We start from the raw sequence: 14,755 nt of genomic DNA on the forward strand, positions 1-14,755 counted from the left end.
CATTGACCCTAATTCATCATTCCTGCAACAAAACATCAAAAATATCTTTCTTTAAAGTGCAATATCATTAAAAACAATATAAAAGAGGTATGAAAATCTTAACCTATTTTCCTTTGGTCAGTTATATCACTTAAGAAAGAATTATGCAAGAAGAGAAGATGAACCAAATAAGAGAGAGACTGGAGGGGAAAGAAAAAAAGTTTCTCGTGATTTTTGAAGCTCTAAAGAAGTGATTATGAGGGTTTCAGCTCTTCAAGTTAATTCTTTTTGGACATTCCTCATGAAAGCAGCCCTATACCTCATGTGGTTACCTCTATTTATTGGTAAAGCCTACTCAAAATGTGCTATAGACAACACTACTAAATAAATTAATTAATTTTATAATATATGAATAGAGTACATAACCAAATAACCAAAAATAAGGCCCGTGTATCGAAGTATAAATGAAGTCAATCTAATATGTTGTACCAAACAACTAATCAAATTAATTTGTCAATCTGACCAAACTGTCTAGCCCAATCGGGTGATCGATTTTGTCGATGGGGCTGACATGCTGAACTGGTTGATAGATCTAATAGGCCAATCCATGGTGTTATTGCTGCACAATACATATATTTCATTTTAACTTATTAAATATATTTTATTTTGAAATGAAAATATAAATAAAATAAAAGTCCCATAAAGTCCCCAAAGGAAGACTAGTACCCAAATAAAAACTCTTTTTGCTTTAGAGATTAGTTAAACTCAATTGAGTGCCCAAAACATTGCGAGCATAACAGATGACAACATCAAATTAAAAAACGCCAACTTCACCGAAATGAAGAAAATAGAGATCCCATGGCTGCCCGGACAAAAGTATGGACAAATTGATAGTAGAGGAACATCAGAAAGCACGACAGGAAACATAATATGGTCGGTGGCTAGATTTGCAATATTTATCACCATGACACTCAATATAGGACTGGATACAACAAGCACAATAAAATTCAATAACACAGGAACTTTAAGATGTTAACGAGTGCTCAATTATTTCTGCATTACAAAGAGGCTCATTATCATAATAAAAACAACAATCATTATTTGACCTGCCAAACCTGCCAAACCTGCCAAATAATCAGATAGAATCTGTCAGGAATGAGCCAGCAGCTGCCCTCCATCCAGCATCCAGTAACGAAGAAAAAAGAAAAAATCATATAAGAAATTATAACTCAATTGGATAGCGACGCTTGACAATAAAAGCAGCATCCTAACAGGCGCATCCTCTTCCTGGCTCCTGTAGTGAAACAGGCTCTGGGATGGTCTGGAAGTATCTGCAAGCGTGATAAATAGAATTACAGAAATCCAAAGAAATTGAATTCTTAAATAATCTTGAGACAGCCTTAAAATGATATTGTTTCAGAGATGAATTGGGCATTCCAGCAAAAACCTGGACCCTTAAACAGATAAATAAATCGATTGTTGATATAACATGGATAGAGCTTTTCAAATTGATGAGGAAAAAATAATTTAGCATCTCCTGCAACATTCAGTAGACACCATTAAGTTTAGGATTCATGAAGCTCACCCCTAATAGTTGAGATGATGGTGATGACATGTGAATCTATGCATTAGTTCCTGCCTACATAAAAATGATCCTTTTGCATCACGGAATTGGTTATTTCTATTCCTTTTCATTACTACTTTTTTACATGGCATGTAAGGCAATTCTTTAAACACGTTAAAATTCTAAGAACTGTTGATGGTCGAGAAAATGATAGAGATTACTCATACCAGGGGAATCCCGCTGATATTTAGGAACTCTGTTATATAATCACTGCTGACAACTGCTTTACATGAAAAAGGGCGATGAGAAAAGACTGGTGGCAAGGAATAAAATCAGGCTAAGTTCACTGTTATCAAATGGAATTTAAGAGTCTACAAGATTGCATTGCTATGTGAAAAAAGTAAAGGTAATTGTTAACACTTAACCAACAAAAAAATTATTATTAAAAAATTAAAAGGGTGACACGTCCTTAGTTGCATCTACAGTCTCTCATTCTTTATTATCCTTAATCCCAATTATTTTCTATTGTTTAATGAATAATCATCAATAAAAATATTAATAAAACTAATAACTATGTTGATAATTAGGATGTTGATTATTTTCTATGGTTGATCACCAACATCCAACGCCACCGCCCACCTCTGCCACCACCATCGCCGACCTTCACCCCAAATGCCGCCCTTACCGCCCGTTTTCGCAAGACTATCACTGCATCGCCACCATCTTCGCTTCCTCTCTCTGCCAAGAGAGCATAAAAAAAAAAAACAAAGAAAACTGAAACTAGAAAAAATAAAACAAAAAGAAAAAAAGAATAGAAAAATAGAAAAAATAAACTTGAATATTTCACGTCGTTGTCATCACATGTTCGTCTATAATACAAATCAAGCATTCCATGTGTGATTACAAGAAAATTAAGTATCGGTATGATTTATACTCGAGGAGAAATATTCGCGCTTGTGTGACATTTTAAGTATTCGTACAACTTGTACTTAAGAAGAGGGGGAAATGTGTTTACTTGTGTGGAACTTTAAATACATGTACGACTTGTAATTAAGAAGGTGAAAAATAATATTGTAAATTTTCATGCAGGTGTTTGAAGACCCATATGCGTATTTCTAAGTGCGGCAGATGAGAACACTATGACTGTAGTGTCCCTTAACACCGACCATACATGCCTTTCTTGTTATGGTGGATAGACCTAATATCCTGGTGATGCAAGGGAGACACCAAGATTGGACTTATAATAAAATTGAAATGATACCTTTGATTTAAAACATAATTTAAAATCTGACTTAAAATACAAATAAAGATTCGATAAGGACTCAAAATAAAATATAAGTTGTATCACAACAAATTGAAAAACTCATAGATGAACAAAAGAAAATGAACTCACAAGGAATTTACAACGGACGTGAAAATTCACCTACGAGTAAAATCAAGCCTCCTAATTCCACTCAAACCTTCCATAAAACTCAGAACTCTCAATGCACAAACTTAAAGCTAAACTTATAATGAAAACAAACTAGAGAGTTCCTATTTATAGAAATAAAAAATTTCTCAAAGGACTCATTTAAAAAATAAGGTGTTTCAGATATTAATTGTTCACAACATGATAAATATTAATTGAGCCTTAATTCGTCTCAATCTCCATTGAATACGTAATACATACAAGCAAAGAGAAGTTAAAGTTAAAACTTGAAGTAAAAAAATAATCCACATGTGCTATGACTAATACAGTGTATGCTTTAGCATGTGGTCTAAGAATGTTGCGTAGATTTGCTTGAAATCAACTAATTGCCTGTATATGATCCTAATTTATTTAAAATGTCTAAATGTGACGTTTGAGATTGTTGTGCAGGCTTAAATAATATTGAAATTTAAATTTATTCAAACTCGATAAATGCACTCGGAGGACCCGTCTTAGTTCGAGGGAGACGAAACAAAGAACTGAAGAAAGGAGGCGAACTGAGAAGGAGAGGAAATGCACAAAAGGAGAAGAAGTGAGGAGTTGGGCAGTTAAAGAATGGAGAGGAATCGAACAGTTGGGAACTCAGAGGTCACTTGTGTTCTACAAAACGATACGTAGGAGGAAGCCAGGCAAGTCCAAAAGAAGAAGAAAGGAGGAGAAGGGAAGGGAACAGAGGAGAGGGGGGAAAAGGAAGGTTGTGACTCACCTGCGTGTGAGGCTCGAGCATAGCAAAAGTGACGATGTCGATGACAAGTAGAGGAGGCGACGTCGGTAACGAACCTCGATCGAAGGAGCTCTTTCGTGCTCTAAGGATTCCTGTGCATTGCTGCCATACAAAGGAAGTACGGGGTATCAACATCGAGAATTTTGAGTAGGCAAGAAGCGCCAAATGCAGAGGAAGAAGGAACTCGACATGCCCTGAGCTTTCGGTTCAGATGATCGCGACCATGCTCTAAGCATTCGTTATAGATGATCATGGGAAGAGGGGAACAAGCGTTTGTACGAAGAAAGGGAGGAATGTGTGTGGGAAGGGGGGAGGTCGAACCGTATGGTATGAAACTTTATAATACTCGTTTATGTTGGATCATAAATTGTATTGTAAATCACGCCTAATGAATAGAGTAATCAGAAGAAAGAAGTGAGAAGAATGATTTAAACACTTTATATTTTGGCGGGAACTCTGTTTTTCCTCAAAAAGTCCCCCCTTTTTTTTGAAAATCATCCTCTATTTATAGTTCATAGGTCGGATTTGTAAGTTACATGATTGTCTCTTCTTAAAGAGGGGAACATTATTATAATTAATGAACCATTACATTTATACATTTATAACTTAATGTCATTTATTCCAACCCCATAACAAATGTTGTGCTGCTATGCTTCTGTAACTGCTTTGAACGCTGCTTCACATTTGTAACTGTCCAATTTGGTTGCTTGGAGTTCATTTGGTCGTTCTTGATTCATTTTACTAACCCAAAATCATTCGGTCTTCTTCAATGGTCCTCGGTCACCCATTCTGTGGAGACTGAATGTGAAAACACGTCATTCTAAGATAGGATTATTTCATCTCTGACATTGTAATTCGATAAGCAGCCTACCTTCGGTCTATGTGCCTATAATACCTCATCTTGGACGACTGCTAATTTTCAAGATGTTATTGGGTATTTGGTGTTGATGCGGCTATGAGGTGTTCGTTGGCTGTCAATTCTCTTCGTTTGATTGGCCGATGAGACTGACATATTGTTAACACGAATAATCCATGTTCTTTATCTCCAATTATTCTTCATGTAGGCACATTCCTGATGTACAGTTTATAATATAAATTAGTAATTATTAATTGTAATTTTTAATTAAATCAGATTTTAAGTTAAAGAAATTTCATAAAAAGAATGGATAGAATTTGATGCATTTAAGCTTTAATTAATAATAAATTATTACAAAAAATAAATGTATGTATAATTATAAGCCTAATAATAAAAAATATATATATAAAGTAAACAAAAATTTAAATTAGGACAGCCAACTTTATTGTCAATATTTTACTAAGATTAAATTGTTAAATGAAGATAACGATTATAATAAAAATAAAATACTTAATTTTATATGATACATCAAAATGTCAAATAAAGGGAAATTGTTTTCCAAAAAGAAAATTAACATCTAACAAATTATTAATAATTTTTTATGCATTTGGCTTTAGGTTTTTCACTGGAAATAAGTGAAGAGAACATTTATAATCATCAGTGATCAAGATGAGTACACATATTCCTTTACTATAGTAATATTTTGTTTTTTATCTACCAAATGCATTTACTGTTATTGTTATAATATCACATACACATGATTTATAGTTCTATTGAATTTTGTTCATATTATAAGAATGACATGTGTGCTCAGTTTTGTTAAATTATCATTCAATCTCGTAAAAGAATATTAACTGCTATGCATATGAAAATGAAATATTTGTTATTAGAACGTAATATTTTTATTATATGCTTCTCTGTGTATGATTGATTATGATGAAGTCACTTTTTATTGTACTAGTGGGAGAATACTAAGGTACGAGTACACTTATAAAGAAAAAAAAAATATATTGAAGTACCTTAAATGATACAAATTTTAGACGGTGCTCCTATGACAACAAAGATATAAAATGATATTGGTATGCAATTGATATTGTAAGAGTCATTGATAACATCTCAAATATTAATATCGGTTTATTAAGAACTTAAGTGACATATTTTTTTTTCTTGTATTACTGTAATTTATGAGTGTGTCTATTTACTTGCTTGTCTAACTCATTGTTATTTTTTTAAACTAACTTTTTAGGTTAAATTAATTAATTAAAAGATGAACGATAGAAGAAAATGTTTATAGAAGACGTAGACAAACGGTAACAAGGTAAATTTAAATATACTGTTTTACTGTAATTTAATTAGTGGCTCTTTCATTTGTTAATAATTAGTTATAGAAAATAAATATGAGAGTTTAATTTCACTGTTAGATCGTATATTTCCATCTTGGTTAATTCTGAGCTCTGAGTCGGGTTGTGACAAGCACTACAATATATTCATAAGCTATTCAACTTTATAAACTAAAAATATTTGCAAGTGCTTCGACAGGTATATTAAAAAAAAAAATAATGTCAGAGAATGTTGTTCAAGCATAAATTAAGTTTAGAAGCAAGTTTAATTAATCTTGAAAATTATGTACATAATGTAAGATTAAAAAAATTCTCTTTTTCAAAATTTCATCTAAGAGTATTAAATAGTGCATGCTCTCAAGAGAACTAATATGATCCTCCTTTTGATGAAAACTAAAGTTGACATGACAAGCATAATCCAATCCTCTGCACGTAAGCACACAAAATTCATGAAGTCTAAAATAATAAAGTGAAACTATTTTCTGATAATGATCATGTATAGAAACTTTCAATCGGAGGGTTTCATTTAATAAAAAAAAGCTCTTAAATTTTCAAAATAAATTTAAAATATTTAAAAAATAAATTTACCACTAAGTAGACATTTTTCTGTGAAAATCACAAGATTAGAACTCCTTAGAGACAACCCTAAATAAACATGGGGTTTATGAAAAAGTACGAGATGAAGACGCCAATTTTTACCATTCACCAAGAAATAGCTTGAAGTACTAAAAAAACTCCTTAGAGACAATTCAGAAAAACCCACAAACAACGTGGCTTCGATAATGGGAGATTTAGAACTTGGACCATAAATTCAGTAGTCTTTGATCATATGACCGGAGACATCAATACTCTAGTTAACTATCAGGAGGCTTCTACATTTAGATCAATCAAACTTGTAGATTGATCAACAAAAAAATTACTGAAAAATGTGATATGATGCTCTCTCAGGATATTATTTTTTGCTCTGTTTTATATGTTTCAAACTTTAACTGTAATTTAATTTCAATGAGTAAGCTTACTCATGATATGAAATGTATAACTAAATTTCATGCACACTATTGTGAATTTCAGGTGGTGGGTTCAGAGAAGCTGATTGGTTTGAGGAAAATATCTTTCTCAACACACAGATGATCTCACCTCTATTTATACCTCAAATTTCTTAGTCTGTTGATTCTATATCTATAAAAAAAAAAGTTAAGTTATTGCATTGTCGCCTAGGTCATCATAATTTCAATTATGTTGCAAAGTTGTATTCTCATTTGTTTATCCATAAAAACCCTAGTTATTATCAATGTCAGATTTGTCAATTTGTCAAACACATTAGAAATAGTTATCCCACGACCCAGTATAAACCCTCGCCTTTTTTTAATCATTCACAGTGATATTTGGGGACTTTCAAAGGTGAAAACCTAAGGGGGACTAGATGCTTTGTCTCATTTATTTACAATCACACTAGAAATACTTGGGTATTCCTAATGAAGGAGAAATTTCAGTCAGCCAAAATCTTATAAACCTTTCACAACATAATTCAAACTCAATTACAATACAAAATTCAGATCCTCAAAACTGATAATGCAAAGAAATATTTCAATTCCATCATTGGATCCCATCATTCAAAAAATGAAATCATCCATGTGAGTTCACGTATTGATACCCCACAATAAAATTGGATATCTGAGATAAAGAATAGATATCTTCTTGGGTATCACATTCAATTATGATGTTTCATCAAGTTTCAAAATATTTTTGAAGGAAAGTCATTTTTACTGCAACATATCTTATAAATCGGATGTCTGGCATGATACTTAACTTTAAAACACCTCTTTATATTTTGATGGGTACCTATCCTCACATCTGAGCTTTTTTTGTCTACTATATCACTTAAAATATTTGAGTGTGTATCTTTTGTTCATGTCTATTTCCAAAATTGTAAAAACTTGACCCTAGATATATCAACAATATTTTTCTTGGGTACGCCACCAACAAAAGAGGTATAAATACCACTCTCATATTACCAACAAATACAACAACTTCATGGATGTCATATCTTTTAAAAATCAATCCACTATCTCAAATTTGATCTTTAGGAGAAGAGTGCAAATGAACATCAATTTTAGAATGTACTTGATGAAACTTGCAAGTCATCACCATCAACTAAACCTAGCTCTCATATCATGACTGAGGATGCCCAACCAATGCAATCAACGCAACCTAAAGTCCATAACAAAGAACTCTATGTGTACATAAGGAGAAGAAAAATATTGAGCAGGTGGAAGACAAATTACATTACAAGGACATAACAGCTCAAACCAAAGCTTGATTCCACATTCACCTAAAATTTTGGGTAAGGAAGAGTCTAGTACTCATGAGTTATCCCTATCCTCTTCTGATGCTGGTGATAAAGAAAGCTTCATTAGATATCAAATTCAAGAGTTTGTAGTTTATGGGAAGCTATCCTCATCCTACAAAAATTTTATTTTTAATCTTGATAGTACGTAGATTCTAAAATTCATTCATAAACCTCTTGAAAATCCAGAATAGAGGCAAGCAGTTAAAGAAGAGGTTCGAGCACTAAAACTTAAAGATATATGGATTCTTACTAAATTCTCTCAGGATAAGAAGTCGGTTGGGTACAAATGGGTGTTCAACGTCAAACACAAAGCTGATGGGGATATTGATAGATTCAAAGGGTTCATTCAAGCCTATCAAATTGATTACCAATAGACCATCACACCAGTTACAAATGTAATACTATTAGAATTCTCTTTTTAGTAGCAGTTAATAAAGAATGAGAACTACATCAACTTAATATAAAAAAATACCTTCTAGAATGATAATTTGGAAGAAAAAGTATACATGGAGATAGCCATGACATGAGGTCAAGTTTAAAATATTACACCTTTTTGGGAGGTAGCTTTATAAATTGAAGAAGTTAAAAGATATGATCAATATAATCAATATTTGGATCTGTGATATTGAGAATCTTTGAATTATTATTGATAAAAATTACACTAAAAAATTTAAAAAATTAAATGAAAAATGTCTTACGATGCTTTTAGTTTTAATTAATCATCCATTAATATTGCATTTAGTCCCTTGCAATATGATCACATTAAGCTTATTGATGTTGATGAAGATTGTTATAAAAAGATGTTTGACAATGATCTGATTTGCACTTCATTTATTATCACAATGTAAACTATTTGCGGGCATTCACACCAAAAGATTGTTAGGGCCAATCTTTTAAAAATTATCAATTAAACTTCTAATGAATAAATCCATTCGTTCATTTAAGTGAAAGTGTAGAAAAATATATTCAAATTATTTAAAAATCAATCCAACCAGCCCTGGAATTAGGCCCAGCACCACACCTAGCTAGCCCCCAAAACTCACAATGACTTCCTCCCAACTTGTTTCTTTGCTAGCTATCTGCTCCCAACTAGCACATGTTAGCAACTATTCCAAAATTTGTTAATGGCAAAGTAGCGCTCGCCAGCACCTCTAACTCATATACTTGTTTAGTCTCTTGCCACCTCATTGATAAATGTGATCATGGATATCATCACAACAATTCATGTGGGCTATCCTATCATAATTAATTGTATATGAAATTTTCAATCCTTGATTTTGCACATTTCCTATTATAAGCTCTCTTAGGATTGTATAAATATTGGACAAATAGTGACATAAATTTCAACAGACACTTTCCAATTTTTATCAATATGTAAAAAAGCTGATTTGAAAATACTTCAAGTTATAAGCTTCATTTTCCAACAGTAGATGCTTAGTGCTTATGTCTCACATAAATTCTAAAAGAAAGCCCAAAATCCACTCTCATAAGGCATTAAGATATTTAATCTGAGTTCCTGATGAAATAGTGTACATAACGATTAAACTAACATATTACTTTTAGTTTATAATGCCGCCCTCATAATATGATATACACTCTTACAGGAGAAGATAAATCCACCTAAGGGCTTTTAAGACCGAATACCCAAATTACGTAAATTTTAGAGTTTTCAATATGCATTAAAAAAAATTTATTACATTTACAGTAGCAACAAACATTTCACTCAAAAAAGCTCAAACTGGAAGAATAGTGAGATTCCAGCAAAAAAATGTCTACTTATATGTATATTCACTAAAAAATTATATTTATAGCAAAAGAGTCAAAATATCCAGCACTCTGGGCTAGAGTATCCAAAATGTTTACATGTTCAGCACCATCTAGTGACACTCTAATAAATGGTTAAATCTAGCAACTACTAATGCTATTGGTGGCGCGCCTTTATTCTAACACTATGCAGGCACTTTGCACCCCCGTTCTTTCCCCTATAATAATGCATATGTGTGATATTATGTTGGTAATAGTTTTTTTATGCTCTTTCTGAAGTAGGATGCAATTCATTCATATCATTTACCTCCAAATAGCTAAGTAGCCTTCAAATCCAATGATGAAAGCCAAAATTTATAGTAGAATCTCACTAGTAAATACAGCCAAAATTTATAGTAGAATCTCACTAGTAAATACAGTATCAAGACGTTTCCATACAGCAACTAACCATTATTTGGACTACAACACCTGGCATAAGATTTGTAGCTTATATTCGTTTTATTTATTTTAATTTAATTTATTAATTTATTTGATTTTCGGAGTTAAGCAAGCTTGCTATTAAAAGTAGGTCTAGAAAAAAGACCCCTCTAAAAAAGCATGAAGATTTAAGGGATCACGATTTAGTTGGCCATACATAGCGTTAGTATTTTTTTAATAAACATGTACCATAATTGTTATTTATATGAAAACAAGAAAAAAATTTTGTATAGTTCACTAGTATAGGCACAAACTCTCCTTTGCTCGCAGACACAGAGAGACGACTGCAAAAAATGCCAAAATGAAAGTAGAGGGAACTTCATCTTCACAACCATTGTAACATTGCTCACTTTGGTCAACATTGCTACTACTATAATAAATTTCTTTTTTCAAATAGCACTATTATTTACTACATAAGCATCCAAAAAAGAAGACAGCATTTTGAATTTTAATATGAAGTTCGATCAACTCTCACAATGAATTAGTCGCAAAGGTGATAAATTATTAACAAGAAGTATTTTTTTATTGCATGTTTCCGTAATAACAGCATATTGAGTAATTGTACGGCTAGGAATAGTATCACACTAATTATTTTTGGGTGTCAGTGTGATGTGGATTTTGACCAAATATAATCAGAAACTCAAATAGACCTAATTATTGAATAAATAGCTAGAAAAAAAATTACAAGAAATGCAGAAAATAATTTCACACGAACAAAAACAAGTTGTCGAATATAATTTCAGTACAGATGATAATAATGAAACCAATTTTCGTAGTAAGAAAAATTCTTTCCAATTGTGAAACCATCATTACAACTATCAACAAGCAGGAGCGGACCTACATATAGCCAAGATGGGAAATTACCCACCATAAATTTGATATTTTCCTTTATAAGTTAGGCAATTTGGTAAAAAACAAAAATAATCAATAAATCTGTTTAACTAATAATTAAGGCAACTATAAATTTATTGAGAAATGATTATTTGACTTAATTCCCAATGAATATTTTAGTCACCCTAAAGAAAAATGTTAATTCCACCCTTATCAATAATACCATATGAAGAACCTTAAATCTCACTCCTTCCCAGCCTACTTGACCATACCCATCACCCCAAAAATCAATAAATATTTTTGCCTAATACTGACGACAACAATAAATAGATTGCGAAATGATTATTTGACTTAATTCCCAATGAATAATTTGGCCATCTTAAAAAAATGATGATTTCACATTTTATCAATAATGTCATATTTCCCAATGAAGAATTTGGCTGGCCTAAGAAAAATGTTGATAACACCTTTATAAATAATGGCATATGAAGAAACAAGCATTCTACATACAAACATGGGAGACAAGAAAGAAACAAATTGAATTAAATTGATTTTAAAACCATTTAAATGAGGTTATAGTAGAAAATTTATCAAACTATAATAAAATTAATAATTTATATGAATTTGGGAGCTAAATGATAGAAAATTCACTATTTGTCAAGTTGAGTTGATGATAAAGAGAATATTAAGATGATATATAGCCATTGATCGTAGAAATTGAAGATAAGATACTGAAAAGTATACTTAAAAGACTTGGGTACATGCAGTGAAGAGAAAAAAAATGGAAATAAAATCACAAATAAAATTAATATGAAGTATTTAGAAGCAAAATGGAAGGCAGAAAGGTCGCATAATAGAAGCCAAAAAAAAAAGGATTTACATAAGATAAAAGCACTCAGCAAGAATAAATGAAGAATGATAATTCATAAATATGATTCTAATTATTTAGGATAAAGATAATGAGGAATACATAACATTTAGAGCACAACTTACATATCATGATCATGGTCTTTCTCTAGAGCAAGCTTAGCAACAGAAAGGAATGCAGCTTCAACATTGTAATCTTCTTTTGCAGATGTTTCGAAGTATGGTATGTTTCCCTTGGAAGCACACCATTCTCTAGCTTTCTTCTCTGAAACCTGAACGAGTATAAAAATTCTTAGAATGACAATATAATAAACCGAATATAGCACTGCTGTAGTCAATCTTACCACCCTGCTGTTCCCACCATCAACGTCAACCTTGTTTCCAAGAAGTATAAATGGAAATTTATCAGGTTTTGTAAGGCTAGCCTGGAGTTCAATAAGATAAAAGCAACTTGTAATACCAATGCAATCAGAATAATACTCTAACATAATGATTAAAACATTAAATACCCATGAAATCTGTGAAACGCCAGGTAAGTGAAATAAAACAAATTTTAAACCATCCAAAGAAATGGAAGAAAATTCAGCATTCTTTTGAAAACAAAAAACTTATGAAAGCAACTGAGAAAATTGGGTTCATCAGCATATGTCAGTTAATAATCATTTTTCTAATATCTATCACCATGTGCTTAATATGTTAAGGGGTAAAATATAATACTACAAATGTCCTGAGATCAGCTGTAGTCTGGATGTCCAAAAATGATTCACATACTAAAGCAAAACCTTGGAAAAAGAAATTTAATTGCATCTAATTTAAAAAAGCTGAAGCCATCATAAAACTCCCTAGAAAAAGAAAAGAGTTATGGACTGTAAGAATTTGATTATCTACGAATTACATCATCAGGAAGAAATGGAATGCAGAAAATAGATGATTGAGCTACAACAAATTTTAAAACAAAACCAGTACAAAATTGGACGCATAAATAAGATGATTAAAAAGAATTAAAACCTGTTTGAGAAAGTCATCATGCCAGTTGTCGAGATTGTCAAATGACCTTAAAACATTGATATCATAAACCAAAATACAACAATCAGCTCCCCTATAGAATGCAACGCCAAGACTTTGAAATCTTTCCTGGCCCGCTGTATCCCATATCTAAGAGTAAATGCAACAAAAATTTTCAAATAAAGAATGGCTTTTACAATATTTGTTTAGTAAAGTACAGCCTATTACTTCCCACTTGGTTGAGTGTTATTGCCTTCAACCACCATAAGTGATGGCCGCATATTAAAATCTTTTCAAAATAATAAATGAACGTTTAAAAAAAACCTGCAAAGTTACAAGCCTGTCGTCAACCTGAACCTCTTTGGTAACAAAGTCAGCGCCTATAGTAGCTTTATACTGTTGGATGAACCTCTTCTGTACATATCTAACCAGAATATTAAGAAATCAACGTAAAGACGATTCAGGAAGGAAAAATTTTAAAAATGAAAGTGCCATGACCAGAACGGTGTAAAACTACACCTTTTAACATTGTGAGATATCACTGTATGAAAATCAAAGGCACAAGAAAGATATTTGCCATCCTCTTAGTAAACTATTACGGTAGGGAAACTATCAAAAATACATTTCAGTTACATAGCACACATCTCTATCATCTTTGGAGATCAAAATTTAAAACTCTAACTGCAAGCGATAGAAATTGAAACCAATAGCTCCCAAATATTATTTCGAATCAGCCTAACTTTCAAATGAATGCAGGGGAAAAGAAAACCCTAACCGGAAACCCAGAAAAAGGATCAAAACTCTAGACAATTCGCAGAACGAATTCTAGCCACCAGAACATATGCCAATGCTGTGGTCAACAAAGTGACCTCAAGGATACTGATTCATCAGCGAGGTCTTCCCCACTCTGGAGATTTCAAGAAACAGAACAATTAGGATTGGCAGAGATCGAAATTGTACACAAAACTATGCATTGATAAGGTGAAGGAAAAGCTTAAAAAGTAAAAATGATTGAAATTAGAGGCGATATTGCAGGAAAAACTCGGGATCAAGGAAGAGAACGAGACATCACATCAAAACTCTTACCCGCTGTCCCCTAGAACAATGACCTTGATCAAGCTCCGTCTTCTCGAGGCCATGGCAAAAAGGAGTAACAGACGCTTGGTTGCGCACTCGAGAGCGATGGAGAAGTGCGGGCGGAAGAGGCAGACGGACGAGGCTGCGACACGAACGAGCTCTGCGCGCCAGCGAATGCGGTTCAAAACGGGTTCGAGCTTCGCAGGACACCTGTCCAAAAAGCTCATTGCCTCTAAAAAACAGTGTCGGCGTTTTTATATTTTGCTCGTAACTGGCAGTCTTATCCCAACTGTTTTTAAACGTTTGTTGTCACCTTCTAGTTTTGGGAATTTGAAAAATGAATGGAAATTGCATGAATAACTATCAATTACTATTTTTGGGTATTCCAGGTGCTTTTTCATATGATACAAAAACATTCTATCATGTTTTGCTTAATATTAATATTAGATGTGC

At 32.4% G+C, this 14,755-nt stretch overlaps 1 protein-coding gene across 2 annotated transcripts; it reads right to left on the reverse strand.

The window, feature by feature from the left end:
• Window positions 1–882: 882 nt before the first annotated feature.
• On the reverse strand, window positions 883–14,552 carry LOC110032739 (ras-related protein Rab7-like). 2 transcript variants are annotated; one of them, XM_020736474.1, is made up of 7 exons: window positions 14,312–14,552; window positions 14,106–14,132; window positions 13,577–13,649; window positions 13,229–13,375; window positions 12,565–12,645; window positions 12,347–12,492; window positions 883–1,310 (listed from the first exon to the last, which is right to left on the reverse strand). In XM_020736474.1, the coding sequence occupies exons 1-7, from the start codon at window positions 14,527–14,529 to the stop codon at window positions 1,247–1,249; spliced, it is 756 nt and encodes a 251-aa protein (XP_020592133.1). In that variant the 5' UTR covers window positions 14,530–14,552; the 3' UTR covers window positions 883–1,246. The 2 variants fall into 2 exon arrangements, with proteins under 2 accessions (XP_020592133.1, XP_020592132.1); XM_020736473.1 differs by having other exon boundaries at window positions 886–1,310; window positions 13,550–13,649.
• Window positions 14,553–14,755: the final 203 nt, after the last annotated feature.

The sequence above is a fragment of the Phalaenopsis equestris genome, unplaced genomic scaffold (genome assembly GCF_001263595.1).
Source record: "Phalaenopsis equestris unplaced genomic scaffold, ASM126359v1 Scaffold001017, whole genome shotgun sequence".
Lineage (NCBI taxonomy): Eukaryota > Viridiplantae > Streptophyta > Magnoliopsida > Asparagales > Orchidaceae > Phalaenopsis > Phalaenopsis equestris.

What these genes read in the sequence shown, in the direction of transcription:
- LOC110032739 (XM_020736473.1), bottom strand. Translation starts at nt 14,529, where the DNA reads ATGAGCTTTTTGGACAGGTGTCCTGCGAAGCTCGAACCCGTTTTGAAC. An exon ending in AAGACCTCGCTGATGAATCA is followed by an intron (nt 13,650 to 14,105) that starts GTATCCTTGAGG and finishes TATTCTGGTTAG; the next exon opens with ATATGTACAGAAGAGGTTCA. An exon ending in ATGGTGGGAACAGCAGGGTG is followed by an intron (nt 12,493 to 12,564) that starts GTAAGATTGACT and finishes ATACTCGTTCAG; the next exon opens with GTTTCAGAGAAGAAAGCTAG.